At 49.0% G+C, this 22,991-nt stretch overlaps 1 protein-coding gene across 1 annotated transcript in view; it reads right to left on the bottom strand.

Annotated features, from left to right (window-relative positions):
• Positions 1-22,991, bottom strand: part of sgsm1a (small G protein signaling modulator 1a) — a 130,284-nt gene that overhangs the window by 28,387 nt on the left and 78,906 nt on the right. Inside the window, exons 12-17 of the mRNA XM_078226108.1 lie at positions 17,171-17,309; positions 14,197-14,261; positions 12,563-12,708; positions 9,221-9,349; positions 6,446-6,628; positions 728-799 (exon numbers count right to left, since the gene is read on the bottom strand). Coding sequence (XP_078082234.1) covers positions 728-799; positions 6,446-6,628; positions 9,221-9,349; positions 12,563-12,708; positions 14,197-14,261; positions 17,171-17,309 — 734 coding nt within the window. The remainder of the gene's footprint in view (positions 1-727; positions 800-6,445; positions 6,629-9,220; positions 9,350-12,562; positions 12,709-14,196; positions 14,262-17,170; positions 17,310-22,991) is intronic.

Genomic DNA, 22,991 nt, shown 5'->3' with positions numbered 1-22,991 from the left:
TTCATCATAAGCCGACCATGGCAGATTTCCTTCCCTGAAGGACATGAGTGAACCAGATGGGCTTTTCTGACAATCGACATTGGTTTCATGATTGATTGCCAGATTCTTCCTTGCATATTCCAAATTTCACCATTTGCCATGGTGGTATTCGAACCCAGGTCTCTGGACTGGGTCACTGGATTCCAAGTCCAGTGACAATACCACGACGCCACTGCCTCACCCAGTGTCTCTGCTGCTGCTCAGCCCCCACTACCCTGCTGACTCAGCAGAGAGTAAAGTTTGTCTGGATGATCCTCTGTTGCAATTAACCACCGAGGCACAGGGAGAAACCCTCGCCTGCTATTGTCGAAAATTGGATCTCGCTGCTGAATGTGACCTTATCACAAGAATGGCTCCCCTGAACTAAACGAGTTGGTCACATTTCTATCTGCTTTCCAGGCAGCTTGAGCCAGTAAGAATTGGAGTTACTACATTCTGGAAAGGTGGGTGGTTTTCATCTCAATCCCTTCAGCACCAAAAGCCTTTCAACATCTTCATGAGGTGCGGGCATTGTTCATGAGACCCACTCTCACAGTGAACGAAGACTATTTGGCCCTTCTCAACTCACCCATTTGGAAAGTCCTACAGCAGGGGGTTCCCAAACTGTGGGCCATGAGCCCCCACCACCCCCCTCCACCCCGTGAGGTCGCGGGACGAGCAATTGGCGCCACAAGGGTGGGTGGCTTACCTGCGTACTTGTGCTGGAGTCACTCTGCAGGCGAAGATGGTTCTGGCTGTCTGATCCGCAACTCTGGGAGGACTGGAATACGAGAGTAGAGTCACTTAGAGAGGTGAAGGGAAGAGAAATTGCACAATTAAACTTCAAAACATCAGCACTTGCAGTCTTCTTGGCACTGGACTGATGCAGAGCGTAAATTATCTACAACTGGTACCGGCAGCCTCTGTCCTTCGTAAGGCCGTTCATGAATTGCCTGCGTCTGTGGGTCTTCTTTCGAAAAGCTTCAGGAGTGATGGTTCAGTGTCTGTTCCTTTGCCACATTTCTGGTCACGCAGTCCAATTAAAGACACCACAATACCCACACTGAACTGACGCCCTATACTATATCAACGTGACATTTCACCATCTCGAACACCTATCCACACAGCGAGACCACCTCTTTGGAATCTCTTTAAGGAACTTGACAGGAACTAACTAAAGACCCTCAAGGGTGCGGACGGTAGAGGGACTGGAGCGACTCCAGCAGGCTAGTCCAAGACGGAGTGATGGTGTGCTGGCTCAGTACCCCAGCTCCCTCCAGTGCCATGCAACTTAAACCCCAATGTATCAGTTTAAATGTTCTCTGCACCTTGGGTTCAGTTTGATCATTGCGAAATGCACAGTAACTTTTCTCTGGGAAGCTGAAAAGCAGTCAGAGCCAATACTGTTTGAAAATTCTTTCATGGGACATGGGCGTCGCTGGCTAGACCAGCATTTGTTGCCCTTCCCTAATTGCCCAGGCGGAGGTGGTAGTGAGCTGTCTCCTTGAACCGCTGAAGTCCCTGAGGTGTAGCTACATTTGGCCTGGGCTTGCAAAATCCTACTAACTGTCCTGGTTTGAGACCATTCACACCTCTTTAACCTGTGATTAACCCTCTGCACTCGCACTGTCTGTATCTGTAAAGACTTGATTACCTGTAAAGACTCGCATTCCAACCATTATCTTGCAATTGTATCTCTGCCTACATATGCCATGTTTGTGAACCCACCTCTCCACTCACCTGATGAAGGAGCAGTGCTCCAAAAGCTCGTGATTCCAAATAAACCTGTTGGACTTTAACCTGGTGTTATGAGACTTCTCACTGTGTAGCTACACCCACAGTGCTGTTAGGGAGCGAGTCCCAGGATTTTGACCCAGCGACTGTGAAGGAACGACGATATATTTCCAAGCCAAGATTGGGAGTGACTTGGAGGAGAATTAGCAGCTGGTGGGGTTCCCGTGCACCCTTGTCCTTCCGGGTGATAGAGGTCACGGGTTTGGAAGGTGTGTCTAAGCAGCCCTGGTGAGTTGCTGCAGTGCTTCTTGTAGGTGGTACACACTGCTGCTACTGTGCGATGGTGGTGGAAGGAGTGAATGTTGAAGGTGGGGGGTGGTGGGCCGGTCAAACGGATTGTTTTGTCTGGGATGGTGTTGAATTTCTCAAGTGTTGTTGGAGCTGCACTCATCCAGGCAAGCGGGGAGTATTCCCGCACACTCCTAACTTGTACCTTGTAGATGGTGGACAGACTTTGGGGAGTGAGGAGGCGCAGAACTAATTGGATAAAATGCTCTTTCAAAGAGTCGGTGCTGACTCAATGGGCCGTATGGCCTTCTTCTGCACTGTAGGGGCTCTACGGAGAGAAGTTAAAACAAAAAGAAACATCAAAAATTAGTACTAGAAGACCCACTGAGAATAATAGGCTGTGTGCAGAGGCTGGAGGCAGTATATCCTCCCCGGGAAATCCATTCTGTTGATGGTGTTGGAAGTGGGGAGTTGGGGAGCGGTGGGGGAGATTTATTTGGGTATAAGCAAAAAGGTCAGGACGGAGAAGGGGGTGCGAGAGTTTCAAGGGGAAATAGTGAAGGGGTGAGAAGGGAATGGGAGAAAGGGATATTCATGGGGAGACAAAGAGAAGCACATAGAAATAAGCTGCCAGCCTAGCAATGAGATTAGGAGCTGTGGTCCTAATCTCATTCGTCCAGCCAGCTTCTGAATTCCTTTATCCCGATTCCCTTCAATCACTTCTCTAACCTATTCTTAACAACTGACATAAATCCCTACATTCTAGAGCTCTGCAACCCTCGGTGTAATAAGCTTTCTCCAGCTCTCTGTTCTAATGCTTTTACATTTAATCTTATATCTATGGCTTCTTGTCATAGACGCTGGCAACAGTTTCTATCTAGTCTGTTCCATCCCTTCGTAATTTAGTAATGTCCATTAAATTATCTTCCATCGCCTCCATTCTAATGAAAGACAAGTTTATCTTCCGATTAGTCTCTCTTCGTGTCTGGCAGCAGAGAGCAGTCATTGCGCTGACAGTGTATAGGCTAAGGGGGAAGGAGCGGGTTGTTCCCTGGTTACTGGGGAGGGCAGTTACTGCTCTGGTTTGGTGACGGGAGCGAGTGGGAGAGGCAACGTCAGATTCAGGAATAAGGGTGAGGCGGAGGCCAACAAGGAGAATGAGCAGCCTCGTGGGAGTCAAGTGGCCATTCTCCCCACGCCGGTCGGACATTAACGTCGAAACCTCCGACCTCGTCCGTGACTGGGATTCTCCGGTGCCGCTGCTGTGAATGGAGTTTTGGCTGAAGGAATTAGACGCAGAGGGAGATCTGGGAGTCCAGGTCCACAGATCCTTAAAAGTGGCAGCACAGGTGGAAAAGGGGGTGAAGAAAGCATATGGCATGCTTACCTTTATCAGACCGGGCACTGAGTATAAAAGTTGGCAAATTATGTTAGTTATATAAAACATTGGTTAGGCCACATTTGGAATTCTGGGCCTGATTTTACCATTTTCATTCTAAGTGCTGAATCTGGGCGCAATTCGGATCCGATTTGGAAATCTGCTTTCAGGCCCCCCATGCGCACTCAGCCTGAAAAAAAAAATCACGGGTCTGAATCGTGCTGTGGGCGGGGCTTATCGCGCCCGAAACGATCGGTGCTCTGAACTGCGCATGCGCAGTTAGAAAAAAATTTGAAAAAGCGCACCTGTGTCAGATCGTTCCTGGGCCGCAGAAAGCGGCCTGGGAACGAAAAGCGGGAGCGATGGTCCCCACAGACATCACTGTCCCCCTTATCCACCCCCCCCGCCCCACCGCTACCCAGACCGATCACGGCCTCCTGCCCCCTTCCCCCCACCGATCACCCGCAGAGTGGCAGCAGACCCCCCTGACACCCCCCCCCCCACCAGAGATCCATCTGGCCTTCCTAACCCCCCCACCCCAAGAAAATGATCTGGCCTCACTCCTCCCCTCCCCCCAGAGAATGATCTGGCCTCACTCCCCGTCCCAACCAGAGAATGATCTGACCTTCTGACCTCACTCCACTCCCCCACCCCTCCACCAAGGAGAATGATCTGGCCTCACTCACTGCCCCCCCCCCCACCCCCCGCCCAACCACCCCCAGAGAATGATCTGGCCTCACTCCCCCCGCTGCAGAGAATGATCTGGCCTCACCCCCCCCCCCCCCCGCCCCCAGAGAATGATCTGGCCTCACTCCACCCCCGCCCCGCACCCCAGAGAATGATCTGGCCTCACTGCCCCCCGCCCCAGAGAATGATCTAGCCTCACTCTCCCCCGCCTCAGAGAATGATCTGGCCTCACTCTCCCCCGCCCCAGAGAATGATCTGGCCTCACTCTCCCCCGCCCCAGAGAATGATCTGGCCTCACTGCCCCCCCCGCTCCAGAGAATGATCTGGCCTCACCCCCGCCGCTCCAGAGAATGATCTGGCCTCACTCCCCCCCGCTCCAGAGAATGATCTGGCCTCACTCCCCCCCCCCCCCGCCACCCCCCCAGAGAATGATCTGGCCTCACTCCCCGCCCCTCCCCCCCCGGAGAACAATCTGGTCTCACTCCCCCCCCCCCCCCAGAGAATGATCTGGCCTCACTCCCCCCCCCGCCACCCCCCCAGAGAATGATCTGGCCTCACTCCCTGCCCCTCCCCCCCCGGAGAACGATCTGGTCTCACTCCCCCCCCCCCCCCCCCCCCCGAGAATGATCTGGCCTCACTCCCCCCCCCCGCCACCCCCCCAGAGAATGATCTGGCCTCACTCCCTGCCCCTCCCCCCCCGGAGAACGTTCTGGTCTCACTCCCCCCCCCCCAGAGAATGATCTGGCCTCACTCCCCCCCCCCCCCCGCCACCCCCCCAGAGAATGATCTGGCCTCACTCCCTGCCCCTCCCCCCCCGGAGAACGATCTGGCCTCACTCCCCCCCTCCCACAGAGGTATATCTGACCCGCCTGCCCCCCCAACCAGACAACGATCGGCCCTCCCTCCTACCTCCACCCCCCCCTCCCCCCGCCACGCCCTCCCCACCAAAGAATGATCTGGCCTGCCTCCCTCTCCCCTCCACCACCAATCTGAGTCAGAGGGCCGTTGGGAGCTCTGAATTCGCCTTTGCAGCAGCTGGCGCGCCCGATTCAGACTTTTGTTCAGCAGGTCCATTTCAGCGTGATTCCAGATCGGCGAACATGGTGGTAAAGGGGGAAATGCTGATGAAGTTGGGCGGGCAGTTCATTAATTCAATTGAAATGCATGCAAATGCATTTAAATTGCCGTTGCACCCGTTTTGGGCACGATTCAGATCGCGGCCATTCCCGGGTTTTGGTAAAGTGGCCATCTGCGCGGATGCGGATCGCGTTAATGGCCTCACACCCGACCTTACCACGTTTTCGCGTCCGAATCGGGTCCACTGTGTCCAATTCTGGTCACCACATTACCAGAAGGATGTAGAGGCTTTGGAGGGAGTACAGAAAAGGTTTACCAGCATGTTGCCTGGTATGGAGGGTATTAGCTACGAGGAGAGATTGAATAAACTGGGATTGTTCTTCCTGGAAAGATGGAGACTGAGGGGCGACCTGATAGACGTTTATAAAATTATGAGGGGCATAGATAAGGTGAACAGTTGGAAGGTTTTTCCCAGAGCAGAAATGTTACAAGTTACAAGGGGGCACAAGTTGAAGGTAAGAGGGGAAAGGTTCAGGGGAGATGTGCGGGGAAAGTTTTTTAAACAGAGGGTGGTGAGGGCCTGGAATGCACTGCCAAGTGAGGTGGTTGAGGTAGGCATGTTAGCGACATTTAAGACTTATCTGGATAGATACATGAACAGATAGGGAATAGAGGGATATAAGCGGTTGGTCCAGATAGGACAACGTGATCGGCGCAGGCCTGGAGGGCTGAAGAGCCTGTTCCTGTGCTGTACTGTTCTTCGAATGCCAAATTCCCCATTCTCTCTGTCAATGGGGTTGGAATGGATGAGTCAGAGAATTCCCCCCCAGCTCTGAGCGGGTGGTAAGGCAGTGAAAGGTGTTACAGCTCAGTTCAAATGTGTTCTCACCTGAACAACCACAGACAAAAAAAATCTCAGTTTCCTGCTACTGCAGAATGATCAGGAATGGGAACTCCCTCTAATTTCTCACCCCGCAGCTGCCTTCGGCCGCCAAGGCCCTCAGGTCTGGAGTTCTCTCCCTAAACCTCTCTGTCCCTCTCTCTTCTCTTTTAAGCTGCTCCTTAAAACCAATTTGACCAAGTCTTTGGTCATCCGTGCTGGGATGTCATGATGTGGTTTGGGGTCAAATCTTGCACTCCTCTGAAGCACCCCAGGGATGGTTTCCAGGGGGGAAAGGTGACATATAAATGCAGGTTGTCGTGGCGATGCCTTGTGCTTCTCCTGCATTCACCCTACGCGGCCTTCTCACCCCCGTCCCTCACCTCATTGCTAACTGTCGAATCGCGGTGCAGCATCCGTTGCATCTGGGCATCCAGGCTGACTGCGGACGAGCACTTGGCCAACGCTGCCGCGTGCGACTCCCTCTCGCGCTGACGGACAACGGCCTCGCAGGCCATCCACTCGCCCATGGTCTGCTCGTAGCTGGTCCGCATCTGACTGTCCACCTGAGAACGGGAGAGGACGGGAATGACACCAATCAAAACTGGCAGCCGCTGAGAATCTCAGTACAAGCATTCCCCTCATCGACCCCCGCCCCCTGCAGGCCCCCACCATCCAGAAGATCCATTACCGCTCTGGCAGCGGTGCTCTCCACATGCCAATGGTGCGAGGGTGTCTGGGGAATGTCTGAGGCCATTCCCATTCTGACTGTACGTTCTTTGCTCTCCCCCAGGGCGATGACGGGATTTAGAGAGGGAAACCCGAGAGTTTAGGCCCCAGGCAGCTGAGGTGACTGTTGCTAATAGCGATGCACAGAAAAGTGGGGATACAAAAGAGTGCGACAGCGAGGCTCCCTGAAAAAGTTCTCAAAGGTTCCTTTCAAGAAAAGCAACGCTGCCTCTATTGACAAGGCTGAATTAGTTGACTTCAAATAGAAGCACCTAAGTGTCACCTGAGTGTTTTGAATGTGAGATGGACAGAGCTGTGAGGAAGAATTTTCTTTACACACCGAGTGGTTGGGAGAAGTGGAGGATGATCAGTTTATTTAAGTTATGAAGAGAGGTTGGGTAGGTTCGGGTTGTTTTTGTTGGAGCAGGGAAGAGTGAGGGGTGACCTGATCGAGATGTACAAGATTCTGAGGGGCATGGACAGGGTGGATAGGGAGCAGCTGTTCCCCTTAGTTTTTAGGGTCAATCACGAGGGGACATAGGTTCAAGGTGAGGGGCAGGAGGTTTGGGGGGGATGTGAGGAAGAACTTTTTACCCAGAGTGGTGACAGTCTGGAATGCGCTGCCTGGGAGGGTGGTAGCGGCGGGTTGCCTCATATCCTTTAAAAAGTATCTGGATGTGCACTTGGCACATCATAACACTCAAGGCTATGAACCCAGTGCTGTTAAATGGGATTAGGTGGGAGTTCAGGTGTTTCTCGTGTGTCGGTGAAGGCTCGATGGGCTGAAGAGCCTCTTTTGCACTGTCTGATTCCACGCATTTCATGGGAAACTGGATGGGCAATTGAGGAAAATAAAATAAATAACTGGGTTGCAGGGTTGGATTGGGGAATAAGACTGACTAGATTGCTTGACAGCCAGCCAGCATGAACTCAATGGGCCGAATGGTTTCCTCCTGAGCCATCATGCTTCTGTAATCAGAGGCAGGAGCCCAGGTTGTCTTTCCAACTCAGCTACACCACAAGATAGAGGCTGGTTATAATGCGCTTGCATCAAATTTAAAATTCTCAACCTCCTGTTCAAATATTTTGATGGTTATGTCCCTCCCCTACCTCGGATTTCCTCCAGCAGTACACCCTCAAAGTGCCCAACCTTGCCCCAAGTCTGGTCTCTGAATCCTTTACGCCCCTTGCTGGCTGTGCCGTCATCTCAACAGGCCCCAAATTCTGGAATTCCCTCCATAAACCTCCCCATATCTTTCTCCTCCAAGGCCATTTCTTAAAACCTCCCCCTTTTGACAGCCAGCCAGCATGAACTCAATGGGCCGAATGGTTTCCTCCTGAGCCACTGGGCCAGTGTGGTGGCCTTTAGCCATCACACTGGCCCAGCACCCACATCTGTCTAGTAACAGTCCTTTCGGTATTTCCTTTAAGGCGCCAGATAAATGCAAACTTTTGTTGTTGCAATCCTGACCCAGACCAGAGATTGAGCCTCTGCTTCAGAGTGGTTCATTCACCTCACCGAGACATCAGAAGGGTATCAAGGTCAAAGGGCAATGCCGCTGTGTGGTGCTGGTGTTCTCTGTTTCGGATTTAAGGGGCACAAAGGGTTTTCTAACCTCTTTGCCAACCCCCGCCCGCCACCCTGAAACCCACAACCTTTGACCCAGAAAGGTCCCGCGATGGGACGTTCCGATCCTGCCAATGACAGGCGTCATCACGGATGGGAAAATTGGGAGAACGGGCAAAAGTCATTGGCCTCTCTCCAAATTTTCCCATCCCGCCCACGATGATGCCCCCTGCGGGTGAGACCGGGAAATCCTGACCTTGATCGCGGGAAGCACTTCACCGGGTGCTCTGGTTTCCTCCCACACTCCAAAGATGCGTGGGTTAGGTTGATTGGCCATGCTAAATTGCCCCTTAGGGCGAGATTTTCCAGTCGCGCTGCCCCAAAACCGGAAAATCCCACCCAAGATCAATGGAACTTTGCATGGTCCGCCCCCACCCACCCACCCCGGGGCAGGTGGGATGGGAAAATTCCCCCCTTAGTGTCAGGGGAACTAGCAGGGTAAATACATGGGGTTACAGGGATAGGGCCCGGGTAGGATTGTTGTCGGTACAGACTCGATGGGTCGGATGGCCTCCTTCTGATTCTATGAGAAAATCAGAGATAACAATCTGGATCTATCTACCGTTTAAGTAGAAACCAAAATTATTCAAGAGTTGCCCTGTATTTGCCGCTAGCAGCAACCGCTTGGTCTGAACCCAAGGGAAATTATATTCGAATTAATCGACAGGATAACTCAGGGCAGTTAATTTATTCTAAAATACACATTGGAAAGATAGGGGAAGGTAGAAACCCGGCTCCTGAAAGTCAACCAATTCCGTTCTTGTGTTGATAAAACTGTCCTGAGTGTCTCCCAGTTACTGACCTCGTTCCTCTCCACCTCAGTCATCTCAAACTGATAGTGTCCCAGGAGAAATGGCCAAACCTCCCTCCGAATCTCCATCTCAATCCCTCCGTAGTAGATGAGCCGCAGGAGTTCCTGTTCGTCGTAGCTCTGCGGTTTTCAAAACATTGCCAAGCAAGAAGAAAACAAGACACATGAATGACATCGCAACTGGGTCTTTCAAACAGATAATGGTTCTTCGCCTGTCCCCTTCCCCAGTTGGGGACGTCTCCTGTTTTAATACCTGCTTGACATATGAGGAGCATCTGAGGACTCTGGGTCTGTACTTGATGGAGTTTAAGAAGATGATGGGAGGATCTCATTGAAACTTACAGAATACTGAAAGGCCTGGATCGAGTGGAGGTGGAGAGGATGTTTCCATTCGTGGTAAAGACTAGGATCTGAAGGCCTCAGAGTAAAGGGACCACCCTTTAGAACCGAGATGAGGAGGAATTTCTTCAGTTAGTGGGGGGTGAATCTGTGGAATTCACTGCCGCAGAAGGCTGTGGAGGCCAGTTCATTGAGTGTCTTTAAGACAGAGATAGATAGGTTTTGATCAATAAGGGGATCAAGGGTCACGGGGAAAAAGTGGGAGAGTGAGTTTGAGAAACTTATCAGCCATGACTGAATGGCGGAGCAGACTCGATGGGCCGAATGGCCTAATTCTGCTCCTATATCTTATTGTCGTATAATGGATTCGCATGGGTGCAAACACCATCTGGTACCTCACACAACGCCCAACAGTACGCGTCCAAATAGTGAGTAGTCCACTGGGCATTTGACCCCATGGGGCTAGATTTTAGCTCCTCACATCGTCCCCCAGTCCCCCTCCACAGCGTGATGGCAACATCCGATCGGCAGTAGCAGGCAGGAATGACGTTTCCTCTGGACGGTGAGTCTGGAATAATTTCAGGATACAGGGACTGAGATAAGGAAAGAATTTAGGACTGCGATAAGGAAGAAATTCTTCACTCAGTGGGCGGTGAATCTTTGGAATTGGTCATCCGGAGTATCTCCCTTATTAAGGAAGATGAGCAGACCCGGAAATTGGCACCTCCCAACCCCTCCCCCACCCCGCCCAAACCACCACCCCCACCCCCCCACCCCCCGACCACCATTTTGAAATTGCTATTGAGCTTTTTACCCCGACCACCATTTTGAAATTGCTATTGAGCTTTTTATGCAGTTGTTTTTGGGAGTCAGTCTTAAAAGTGTATGGGAGTGCTATACTTGACCAGGAGGTGGTACAAAGGCAAAGGGGCTTGCCACTGGGACCATGGCTAAATGTAGCAGCAGAATTCCCTGGGGAAGGTGGCATGTTTTTTTTTGGAGCTTTTCTTTAGCCTTCAATAAAAACTAAAGAGAGATCCTGAGAACAGGAGCCTTTAAACTTGCAGTCGTGACTGACTCCCTGCTCAGATCATGATTGCCCTGCTGCGTGGAGTTCCAGCCTATCGCGCCAACTGGGCATGGCCAGCTCACGCTTGATTGGACACGCCGAGACAGCAGGGGGCAGGAGTGAGCGGGCAACCCCCGCTTTCGTTCCATCTCGCCGAGAACCGTAAAATCCAGTCGTGAAGTGGGAGGTGATGGCCTAGTGGTATTATTGCTAGACTATTAATCCAGATATTTAGCTAGTGTTCTGGGGGACCCGGGTTCGAATCCCGCCACAGCAGATGGTGGAGTTGAATTCAATAAAAAATATCTGGAATTAAGAATCTGCGGGTGACCATGAAACCATTGTCGAAAAAACCCATCTGGTTCACTCATGCCCCTTTAGGGAAGGAAATCTGCTGTCCTTACCTGGTCTGGCCTACATGTGGCTCCTGAAACACAGCAACGTGGTTGGCTCTCAACTGCCCCCTGAAAAGGGCATCTCGAGATGGGCAATAAATGTTGGCACAACCAGTGATGCCTATGTCCCACGAATGAATTAAAAAAAGCAGGCCATTTGGCCCAACGCTTCAATCCTTGTTGTGGGCTTCCTCCCACCCCACCTTATCTCACCCTACCAGTGTAACCTGCCATTCCTTGCGTATTTATCCAGTACATGCACCTTTGCTCATTTTATGGTGTCGCAGCTGAGCTTGAGGTGGTTTTCAACGTATGGTCTTCCCTCCAGGGAGAGAGCAACCAGGAACTGGTTATTCGCCCCCAACTCCATCTCCTCGAGCCCTCAAGCCCCCCAGCTCAGCCTCCTCGAACACTGAGGTACAAGAAGGTCACAGGAACCCGTCCCCGACTGGATGTGTCGCTGTCACACTGCTGGTGACAGCGCCTGTTCCTCAGAGGGATGGGGAACAGGGAAGATTTACCTCACAGACACTGGCCTGGGAGTGGGCTGAAAACAAAAGGTCCCACTTCCTGTCACCTCCACATCACCTATTTAGAGTCATAGAATCCCTACAGTGCAGAAGGAGGCCATTCGGCCCATCGAGTCTGTACCGACCACAATCCCACCCAGGCCCTATTCCCGTAACCCCACAAATTTACCCTGCTAATTCCCCTGACATTAGGGTCAATTTTAGCATGGCCAATCAACCTAACCTGCACATCTTTGGACTGTGGGAGGAAACCAGAGCATCCGAAGGAAACCCACGCAGACACGGGGAGAATGTGCAAACTCTACACAGACAGTGACCCGAGGCCAGAATTGAACCCGGGCCCCTGGCGCTGTGAGGTAGCAGTGCTAACCACTGTGCCACCGTGCTGCCCACAGTAGATTCTTATTTCCAGATTTTTTTTTATTGAATTCAAATTTCATCATCTGCCGGAGTGGGATTCGAACCCAGGACCATTAGCTGAGTTTCTGGATTGATAGTCTAGTGATAATATCACTAGGCCATCGTCTTCTCCTGATAAAAATTTTCATCCCACAGCGCCCAATCTCGGTTTCCTGTTTCAGCTGGTACAGTTCTGTGCTGGGGGTCTTTGTTAATGGATGCTGGGACCACCTTCCAGCTCATGGCATTCTCGCTCTGTGTCCGAATGCCCTGCCTTTAGTTGCTGATTGGGCACACTGCCTACCATCTCCCCGCTGGGCCACCATTGATTAGCTGCTCCATGTACAATGCGCTGTCTTTCCAATGTGATTCTTTGTTTACTCATTTGTGGGACCTGGGCATCACCGGCTGGCCAGCATTTATTGCCCATCCCTAGTTGCCCCTGGGGTTTTGTGGGGTGACAGCTGGATTGAAACTCCTCATTCGCCTGGGACTTTTGTCGGGAGACCATCATCCTCACCCAGAGCAGGGCCCCAGCTCCCAGAGATTGCCGTACAACCCTCTAACCCTGCCCAACAACCGCCGCTCACTTCCCACCCACCATTTTGTCTTGCAGGAAGGTTTGCCAAATCTCTCTGGTGAGGCCACAGCCTGCATTAGATGGTGCAGCTGGACAGATGATGGTGTGATTGACAAGCGCGGAGAGGTGGGTCCTCACGGTGGACAGGTGTCTGCAGTACGCAAGCCCTGGGGAAGCAAAGGAACATCCATGAAAAGTGAATCAATGTCCCATCAGCAACCCGACTGACTGCCTATTCAGCGTGCGGAGAGTGTGGCACTGCCTGAATTCACTGCTCAGCACACTCCCAAGTCCAAACATCTTCAAAGAAATAATTAGAATATTTCTGTTTTTATTTATTAGTGTCGCAAGTAGGCTTGCATTAACACTGCAATGAAGTTACTGTGGAAAATCCCTGAGTCGCCACACTTTGGCATCTGTTCGGGTACACTGAGGGAGAATTTAGCACGGCCAATGCACCTAACCAGCATGTCTTTCAGACTGGGGGGAAACCGGAGAACCCAGAGGAAACCCACGCAGACACGGGGAGAACATGCAGACTCCGCGCAGACAGTGGCCCAAGCTGGAATTGAACCCATGTCGCTGGCGCTGAGGGGCAGCAGTGCTAACCACTGTGCATTTCTCTTTGATGGAGGATTCTGCAAACCCTCACACTCCCATCACTCCCCATAATTGTATCTAAGCAGAAAGTCTATGATCTATGATAAAGGGATCTAGGGATATGGGGGGAAGGGGGGGGGGATCAGGATATTGAACCTGATGATCAGCCATGATCAAAATGAATGGCAGAGCAGGTTCGAAGAGCTGAATGGCCTCCTCCTGCTTCTAGTTTCTATGTTTCTATCTATGACAGGGTTGTTCGGAATGCGGGCCCCCGAAGGCTTCTACCCGGCTTGCCAACCTTGCATAATTTTAAAACTTAGTAAGTGAAAACCCTTTCAACTGCTCCAGGAGGTCGGGTCTTCAGACCACAACCTAGTCTGCTAGCTGTCATGCCAACATTTGCGAGAGGGTTATGGCCAGCGTCTGGCTCCAGTGATTGGCTGCCTGGCCTGTCAGTCACCCGCCTGAGGCTCCTCCTCTTACTGAGTTTGGTTGCGGGGTAGGGGGTGCGGGAGGTGGGGGGAGAGGGGCTGTGTGGACGAAGAGACACTAAAACACCCAGCGTCCGCAGCATCCGCTTCTAGATTATTTCCAGTGACAGTGGGGCAAACAGAATAATACAAACCTTTTTCTAAGTTTGCCAACTGAGTGTCTGGAACAAGCTGCCAGAGGCAGCAGTAGAGGCGGGTACAATTTTGTCTTTTAAAAAGCATCGAGACAGTTACATGGGTAGGTTGGGTATAGAGGGATATGGGCCAAGCGCAGGCAATTGGGACTAGCTTAGTGGTTAAGAAAAAGGGCGGCATGGACAAGTTGGGCCAAAGGGCCTGTTTCCATGCTGTAAACCTCTATGACACGGCATCATTACTGTATGGACTAGGAGCAGTCAGTCTTTTCCTGTGCAGCCATTCGCAAAGATGCTCAAATTCAAATATTTTCCCTATGGGAAATGGCCAGAGAATCCGAAGTGGTGACACTAGCTTGCTTACTAAATCACAGTTGGAAACACATTAGTCAGGTCATTCACCACATCAAGCCTTACTGATACCTACATCCATAGAATGCCCTGGATAGGATCTGGTACTTCATGTTGTCACACAGCATCTTCAGAGGAGCCCTGTAAGAGAAAGATCACAGTGAACGCTGACACGGGAATGGGCGCCGGACATTTTAACCGGGAGGACTGTACTTTGTGGTTTGTATGAGCCATGTGCAAGTTCCCCTCCAAGCCACTCACCATCCTGACTTGGAAATATATCGCCGCTCCTTCACTGTCGCTGGGTCAAAATTGTGGAATTCCCTCCCTAACAGCATTGTGGGTCAACCCACAGAACATGGACTGCAGCGATTCAAGAAGGCAGCTCACCACCATCTTCACAAGGGCAACTAGTGATGGGCAATAAATGCTGGCCAACCAGTGATGCCAATGTCCCATGATTGAATAAACAAAAAAGGCCAATTGCTGAACAGTGATCAGTACGAACGTCAGGAGGGTTCTGACTAACTGAAGCTGCAGAGTCTGACCCTTGCCTCACCCTCAAGCCCCTGCCCATTCCCCAGGGTCAGCAGCATTTCAACATCATTCACTTTGTCACGCACAGACTCCTTTCACCTTATCGGAAGAGCTTTGTAAATTATTTCATAGAATAAGGAAGAAACACTTGCATTTATATACCGCCTCTTACAACTGGCAGAGATTTCAAAGCGCTTTGCCACTAAATGAAGTGCACTTTGAAGTGTAACCACTGTTATAATGTAGGAATAACAGAGCATTTGTGCACAGCAAGATCCCACAAACATAAATGTTGTAACGCCCAGTTAATCTGCTTTTTGTGATCTTGATTGAGGGATAAATACTGGCCAGGAGATTTAAAAAAATTTTTTTTTTTTACTCCTTCATGGGACCTGGGCAGACTTCTTACTGTGTTTACCCCAGTCCAACGCCGGCATCTCCACATCATCACTGGCTGGCCACCATTTATTGTCCAACCCTAGATGCCCTTGTACTGAGTGGCCATTTCGGAGGGTAGTTGAGAGTCAACCATATTGCTGTGGCGCTGGAGTCACATGTAGGCCAGACCGAGTAAGGACGGCAGATTTCCTTCCCTAAAGGACGAGTGAACCAGATGGGTTTTTCCAACAATTGATAATGGTTTTTGGGAAGAATTCTGCTACCCTGCTTCAGAATAGTGCCACGGGATCTTTTACATCCATCTGGTCAGGCAAATGGAGCCTCAGTTTTGTGGCTCAGCTGAAAAACAGCACCTCTGACAATGCAGCACTCCCTCGGTGCCCTGGAGTGTCAGCCTTGACATTTGCATTCAAACTCTGGAGTGAGACTTGACTTCACTAGATTGATTCCAAGATGAGGGGTTTGTCGTGTGAAGAGAGATTGAACAGTTTAGGCCGATAGTCTCTGGAATTTAGAAGAATGAGGGGAGATCAAATTGAGGTATTCAAGATGATAAAAGGTATGGATAAAGTAGACGTGGAGTGGATGCTTCCTCTTATAGGGCATTCTGGGACGAGAGGTCATAGTCTTAGGATTAGGTGTGGCAAATTTAAAACAGAGTTGAGAAAAAACTACTTCTCTCAAAGGGTTGTGAATCTGTGGAATTTGCTACCCGAAGTGCAGTGGATGCTGGGAGAGTGAGTATATTTAAGGAGGAGTTAGACAGATTTTTAATTGGTAATGGGTTGAAAGGCTATGGGGAGAAGGCAGGAAAATGGGGATGAGGAGCATATCAGCCATGATTGAATGGCGGAGCAGACTCGATGGGCCGAATGGCCTAATTCTGCTCCTATATCTTATGAACTTATGAATTAAAAACTAGAAGCCCCTTTGTTCTGGCTCATGAGAAACGTAATTGAATGTGATGTTCAATGTGAAGAACCTGCAATGGCAGAGATTCAACATTATAACATTAGACCTAGGGTGCAATGCCGTAAGAAAACATTGATTCAAGAACCAAATCTAATGCGAGAGTATGCATTTCTACAGACTGAACTTGAAGAAGTTCAAGGCAACTGAAGAAATTCAATCCGTTGGACAGCTGTGAATACAGAAGGACAGAGAGGCAGGGACAAGGGTATTTGACTCTAATTCACGTCTTCTGCAGCCAAGATGCCATTCACCCCCACGTAAGCACAGAACAATTTATTTGAACTCCCAGTGAGTAGGTTTACAAACTTTGACTCATGATCTCCAAAGGTAAAATCCCAGTACATCAACTATTGTCATGTTATTCAACCCAGTAAACACATAAAACCTGAGGTGACCCTGAAACCACTGGATTATTGTAAAAATCCATCTGGTTCACTACTGTCCTCTAGGGAGGGAAATCTGCTGTCTTTACTGGATCAGGCCTACATGTGAATCAAGCCGCAAAGCAATGCGGTTGACTCTTAACTGCCCTCCGAAATGGCCTGGCCACCTACCCGGTTGTGGGTTCCCCCTGTGGCCCAGCGGTACAGGTCACTGAACTGGTAAACCACAAACTTAGAGCAATGCTCTAGGGCTCCAAGCTTGAATCCCACCACGGCGGATGGTTAAATCTGAATTCGAAAATAAAACCTACTCAGTTGTACCGTACCACTACACTGCAGCAGTCCTCAAAGGAGGTTCAAGGGCAATTAGGGATGGGCAATAAACGCTGGCTCACAGCCAGTGGTGCCCAACCGACTCAAGAACAGCTTCTTCCCTGCTGCCATCAGACTTTTGAATGGATCTACCTTGTATTAAGTTCATCTTTCTCTACACTCTAGCTATGAGTGTAACACTACATTTTGCACTCTCCTTTCCTTCTCTATGAATGGTATGCTTTGTCTGTATAGCACGCAGGAAACAATACTTTTCACTTTATACCAATACATGTGACAATAATAAATCAAATCAAATCAAACCCATGTCTCACGAATGACATTTCTCAGGCCCCAGTCGAAAGCTTGAAAGGCAAGTGTGCACTTGCGCACCAGCAGCTGGGTCCGAATGATCTTGGTCCTGCTCTACTCCATTCTGGGTCTTACCTCTCATGGTTGCAGCCGTTGGAAGGCCCTCCGTCAGACGACCCACTCTGCGAGCATGAGGAGCAGGAGGATTTGCGTACGTTTGGCTGCCACATGAGGGGGATTCCGCCCCCCTGTACATCCATCAGATCCTGGGGAACTGCAACGAGATCCAGGAAACCCAAATGTAAAAGATCCGTCATCAACATCCAGGAAAAGGAAAGCACCCAACACCGGGAAGAGCATGCCAGCACCAAGCTGAAAGAGGAGTTGTTAGAACGGTACTGAGATTGAAAATGATGAGACTTGTATGCAGGCGAGGCGGTGGCATAGTGATACTGTCTCTGGACTAGTAATTCAGAGAGTCACGATAAAGCTCTGGAGACCCGTGTTCGAATCCCACCATGGCAGATGGTGAAATTTGAATTCAATAAAAATCTGGAGTTAAAAGTCTGATGGTGACCATAAAGTGGAGATGCCGGCGTTGGACTGGGGTAAGCACAGTAAGAAGTCTCACAACACCAGGTTAAAGTCCAACAGGTTTATTTGGTAGCAAATACCATAAGCTTTCGGAGCGCTGCTCCTTCGTCAGATGGAGAGACCACTCCATCTGACGAAGGAGCATTGCTCCGAAAGCTTATGGTATTTGCTACCAAATAAACCTGTTGGACTTTAACCTGGTGTTGTGAGACTTCTTACGGTGACCATAAAGCCATTGTCGATTATCATTACAAACCCACTCACGTCCTTTAAGGAAGGAAAAATCCTGATCTGCCTTACACATGACTCCGACTTTCTGGAACACATGGATTGGAACCCTCAACCCTCAGATTAAAAGTCTACCGATTGAACTATCTGGGCTCCACCATGTGACTCCAGATTCACAGCAATGGGGATGACTCTTAACTGCTGCCTCAAGGGCAATTAGGGAGGGGCAATAAATGCTGGCCCATCCCATGAATGAGTAAAAACAAAATCCTTTGATCTAACTTGAGGTGGTTTACAAGATGGAAGGATTTGATAGAGAAAAGCTATTTCCCCTGGTGGGAGGGGCTGAGATGGATCAGCCGTGATTGTATTGAATGGCAGAGCAGGCTCAAGGAATCACACGGCCTACGCCTGCTCCTATTTCTTATCTTCTTAAGCAAGAATAAAGGAGCAAAATGTAAAAAGTTAAGCTCGGTCCTTGAAGGGTGTTGTCAGGAAGCTCTTCTTCACATAAAAGAATTCCAGAACTTTCTCAACTGACAACTTCAAAATTTAAGATTGATTGTTTAAAGTTTATTTATTTGTGTCTCAAATAGGCTTACATTAACACTGCAATGAAGTCATTGTGAAAATCCCCTAGTCCCCACACTCCGGCACCTGTTTGTGTACACTGAGGGAGAATTTAGCATGGCCAATGCATTTAATCAGCACGTCTTATGGACTGTGGGAGGAAACCAGGGCACCCAGAGGAAACCCACGCAGACACAGGGAGAATGTGTAGACTCCGCACAGACAGTGACCCAAGCTGGGAATCAAACCCAGCTCCTTGGCGCTGTGAGGCAGCAGTGCCAACCACTGTGCTACCGTGCTGCCTGATTTATGTAAGGCAAGGATATGAAACCAGGACAGCTAAATGCAGATTGGATAGAGACCAGTCATGATCTAATTGAATGGCTTGAGGTGTTGAATGGCATCCTCCTGTTAGAAACATAGAATTTAGGGGCAGGAGGAGGCCATTTGGCCCTTCGAACCTGCTCCGCCATTCATCACGATCATGGCTGATCGTCCAACCCAATAGCCTAATCCTGCTTTCTCTCCATAACCTTTGATCCCATTCGCCCCAAGTGCTATATCCAGCCGCCTCTTGAATACATTCAAAGTTTTGGCATCAACTACTTCCTGTGGTAATGAATTCCACAGGCTCACCACTCTTTGGGTGAAGAAATATCTCATCTCTGTCCTAAATGGTCTGTCCCGAATCCTCAGACTGTGACCCCTGGTTCTGGACTCCCCCACCATTGGGAATATCCTCCCTGCATCTGCTCTGTTTAGTCCTGTTAGAATTTTATAAGTCTCTATGAGATTCCCCCCTCATTCGTCTGAACTCCAGCGAAAACAATCCTAACCTAGTCAATCTCTCCTCATACATCAGTCCCACCATTCCCGGAATCATCCTGGTTAACCTTTGGTGTGCTCCCTCGAGAGCAAGAACATCCTTCCTCAGAAAAGGAGACCAAAACTGCACACAGTATTCTAAGTGTGGCCTCACCAAGACCCTGTATAATTGCAAAAACACATCCCTGCTCCTGTATTCAAAACCTTTTGCAATGAAGGCCAACATACCATTTGCCTTCTTTATCGCCTGCTGCACCTATATGCTTGCCTTCAGCGACTGGTGCACAAGGACACCCAGGTCCTGCTGCACACTCCCCTCTCCCATTCAGGTAGTAACCTGCCTTCTTGCTTCCAAAGTGAATAACCTCACATTTATCCAAATTATACTGCATCTGCCATTGATTTGCCCACTCACCCAACCTGTCCAGATCGTGCTGAAGGATCTCTGCATCCTCGTCGCTGTTCACCCTCCCACCCAACCTGGTATCATCTGCAAACTTGAGATGTTACATTTTGTTCCCTCATCCAAACCACTAATATATATTGTGAATAGCTGGGGTCCCAGCACCGATCCCTGTGGCAACCCACTAGTTACTGCCTGCAAATTTGAAAAGGACCCATTAATTCCTACTGTTTGTTTCCTCTTTGCCAACCAGTTTTCTATCCATCTCAATACACTTCCCCCAGTTCCATGCGCTTTAATCTTGCACAACAATCTCTTATGTGGGACTTTGTCAAACACTTTCTGAAAGTCCAAATATACCACATCGACTGGCTCCCCCTTGTCAACTCTACTAGTTACATCTTCAAAGAACTCCAACAGATTTGTCAAGCATGATTTCCTCTTCATAAATCCATGCTGACTCTGTCTGATCCTGCCACTGCCTTCTAAATGCTCTGTTATAAAGCCCTTGATAATGGATTTGAGAATTTTACCCACTACCGGTGTTAAGCTTACTGGTCTATAGTTCTCTGTTTTCTCTCCACCTCCCTTTTTGAATATTGGAGTCACATTAGCTACCCTCCAATCTGTAGGGACTGTTCCAGAGTCTATACAGCCACTTCCTTAAGTACTCGAGGATGTAGATTATCAGGCCCTGAGGATTTATCAGCCTTCAATCCCATCAATTTTTCCAGCACCATTTCTCTACTAATATTGATCTCCCTCAGTTCTTCCCTCTCACTAAATTTTGCATTCTCCAACATTTCTGGTATCTGATTTGTGTCCTCCTTTGTGAAGACAGAACCAAAGTATGGATTCAGTTGCTCAGCCATTTCTTTGTCGCTTATTCCCCCGTTTCTGTCTAACTCTGTAACTCTCCCCAATCTATCAAGGCCAACTCACGCCTCATACCCTCATAGTTTCCTTTATTAAGATTCAGCATCCTAGTCTCTGAATCAACTCCTTCACCCTCCATCTTGATAAAAAATTCTATCATGTAATGGTCGCTCATCCCCAAGGGATCTCACACAGCTAGATTGACAATGACTCCCTTCTTGTTACACAGTACCAAGTCTAAGATGGCCTGCTCTCTAGTTGGTTCCTCCACATATTGGTCAAGAAAACCATCCTGTATACACTCCAGGAATTCTTCCTCTACGGTATTACAGCTAATTTGATTTGCCCAGTCTATGAGCAGATTAAAATCACCCATGATCACGGATATTCTCTTATCACATGCATCTCTAATTTCGTGTTTAATGCCATTCCCAACATCACCACTGCAGTTTGGGGGTCTATATATAACACCTTGGTATTTCTCAACTCTACCCATACAGACTCTACGTTGTCAGAGCTAATAACCTCTCCCACTATTGTGTTAATTTACTCTTTAACCAGCAGTGCCACTCCACCACCTTTTCCTTTATGCCTGTCCTTCCTAAATACTGAATGCCATGGGACATTCAGTTCCGATCCCTGGTCACCCTGCAGCCATGTCTCCGTAATCCCAATTATATCGTACCTGTTTACATCTATCTGCATGATTAGTTCATCCACTTTATTGCAAATGCTCCGTGCATTAAGGCATAAAGCTTTTAAGCTTGTCTTTTAACATTGTTTGCCTTGCTCCCAATATTTTTCTCTCTAGCCCTGTTTGAACTTTGTCCTTGATTTCTCTGCCTATCACTTTTCTTATTCCCTTTTCTACCTTTTGTTTTTGTCCTTGCTCCTTCCTTCTCTGACTCCTTACATAGGTTCCCATCCCCCTGGCATATTAGTTTAACACAGTAAGAAGTTTAACAACACCAGGTTAAAGTCCAACAGGTTTATTTGGTAGCAAAAGCCACACAAGCTTTCGGAGCTCTAAGCCCCTTCTTCAGGTGAGTGGGAATTCTGTTCACAAACAGTTGTTGTGGTGTTGTTAAACTTCTTACTGTGTTTACCCCAGTCCAACGCCGGCATCTCCACATATTAGTTTAAACCCTCCCCAGCTGCTCTAGCAAACAGTCTCCCGAGGACATCAGTCCCAGTCCTGCCCAGGTGTAACCCATCCAATTTGTACAGGTCCCACGTCCCCCAGAACCAGTCCCAATGTTCCCATGTTCCTGAGTGAAGTGAACTAAGCTCTTTAGTTACCGTAAGGTATGGCACCATTAGTCAACAGTGGCCTCTCCCTCAATGGTTCACATGAGTTGATCGATGATCAACGATCAACATTTAATTTTTGTGACAGGGTCGATAGCAACAAACACAACTGCAACCTTGTACATCAAAGTACAAAAGGTGTACAAGTCTGGAATGTATGAAGATATGCCAGGGATTAGAAATAAAAGGCGGGGGGGAATGAATGTGTAAAATTAGTTCATAAATTAATTGGATTATCAAAGGATTATCAAAATCTACTGGAGCTGTCAAAACTCATTGAAACTAACAAAGTGTGGGCACAGTGGTTAGCACTGCTGCCTCACAGCGCCAGGGACCCGGGTTCGATCCCTGCCTTGGGTCACTGTCTGTGTGGAGTCTGCACATTCTCCCTGTGTCTGTGTGGGTTTCCTCCAGGTGCTCCGGTTTCCTTCCACAGTCTGAAAGATGTGCTGGTTAGGTGCATTGGCCATGCTAAATTCTCCCTCAGTGTACCCGAACAGGCGCCGGAGTATGGCGACTGGGGGATTTTCACAGTAAATTCATTGATGTGTTAATGTAAGCCTACTTGTGAGACTAATAAATAAACTTTAAAAATAAGGCTGTCAATGGATTTAACTCTGCTGGGCTTTAAATTTTAAAAAACAATTGAAAAAAATCAGTGTTTGGTATTTCACTCTGTCTGTTAACTTAAGTCTGAGGGTTACAATTATAGGGTTTATGATTTTACAAGCTAACATTATCACAGTAAGGTGTCTGTTAAGCGAGCAGTCTGAAGTGGCTCCAAGAATAGAAATGTTTGCTTTCATATGAGAATAGTTGAAGGAATTTTATGTATTGAATGTTTCTGTTTATCAGCAAGAGTGTTTTTTATTTAAAATAGTGACGTCATCAATATTTATTCAATAGACATATTATTTTATATCAGCACGGTTCCTGAGGTTTGTCCATGATAGATACTAGATATGTAAGCATGGAGGGGGTAAGGATAAAGGGTGGCAGGTGGGGGCATGGGTTGGCATGAGTTTGTATGAGATGGCACAGAGGATATAAAGGGCCACGGGGATGTGGAGGGTATTGGGTGCAAAGGGGCTGTGGAATTGGGTAGAGGGTCATGTGTTGACATAGGATGCATGAGGGACCATGGGGGCTGGG

Source organism: Mustelus asterias, chromosome 13 (genome assembly GCF_964213995.1).
Source record: "Mustelus asterias chromosome 13, sMusAst1.hap1.1, whole genome shotgun sequence".
Classification (NCBI taxonomy): domain Eukaryota; kingdom Metazoa; phylum Chordata; class Chondrichthyes; order Carcharhiniformes; family Triakidae; genus Mustelus; species Mustelus asterias.
Note: the sequence above shows the minus strand (reverse complement) of the source record. Positions and strands in the feature narration are given on the sequence as shown.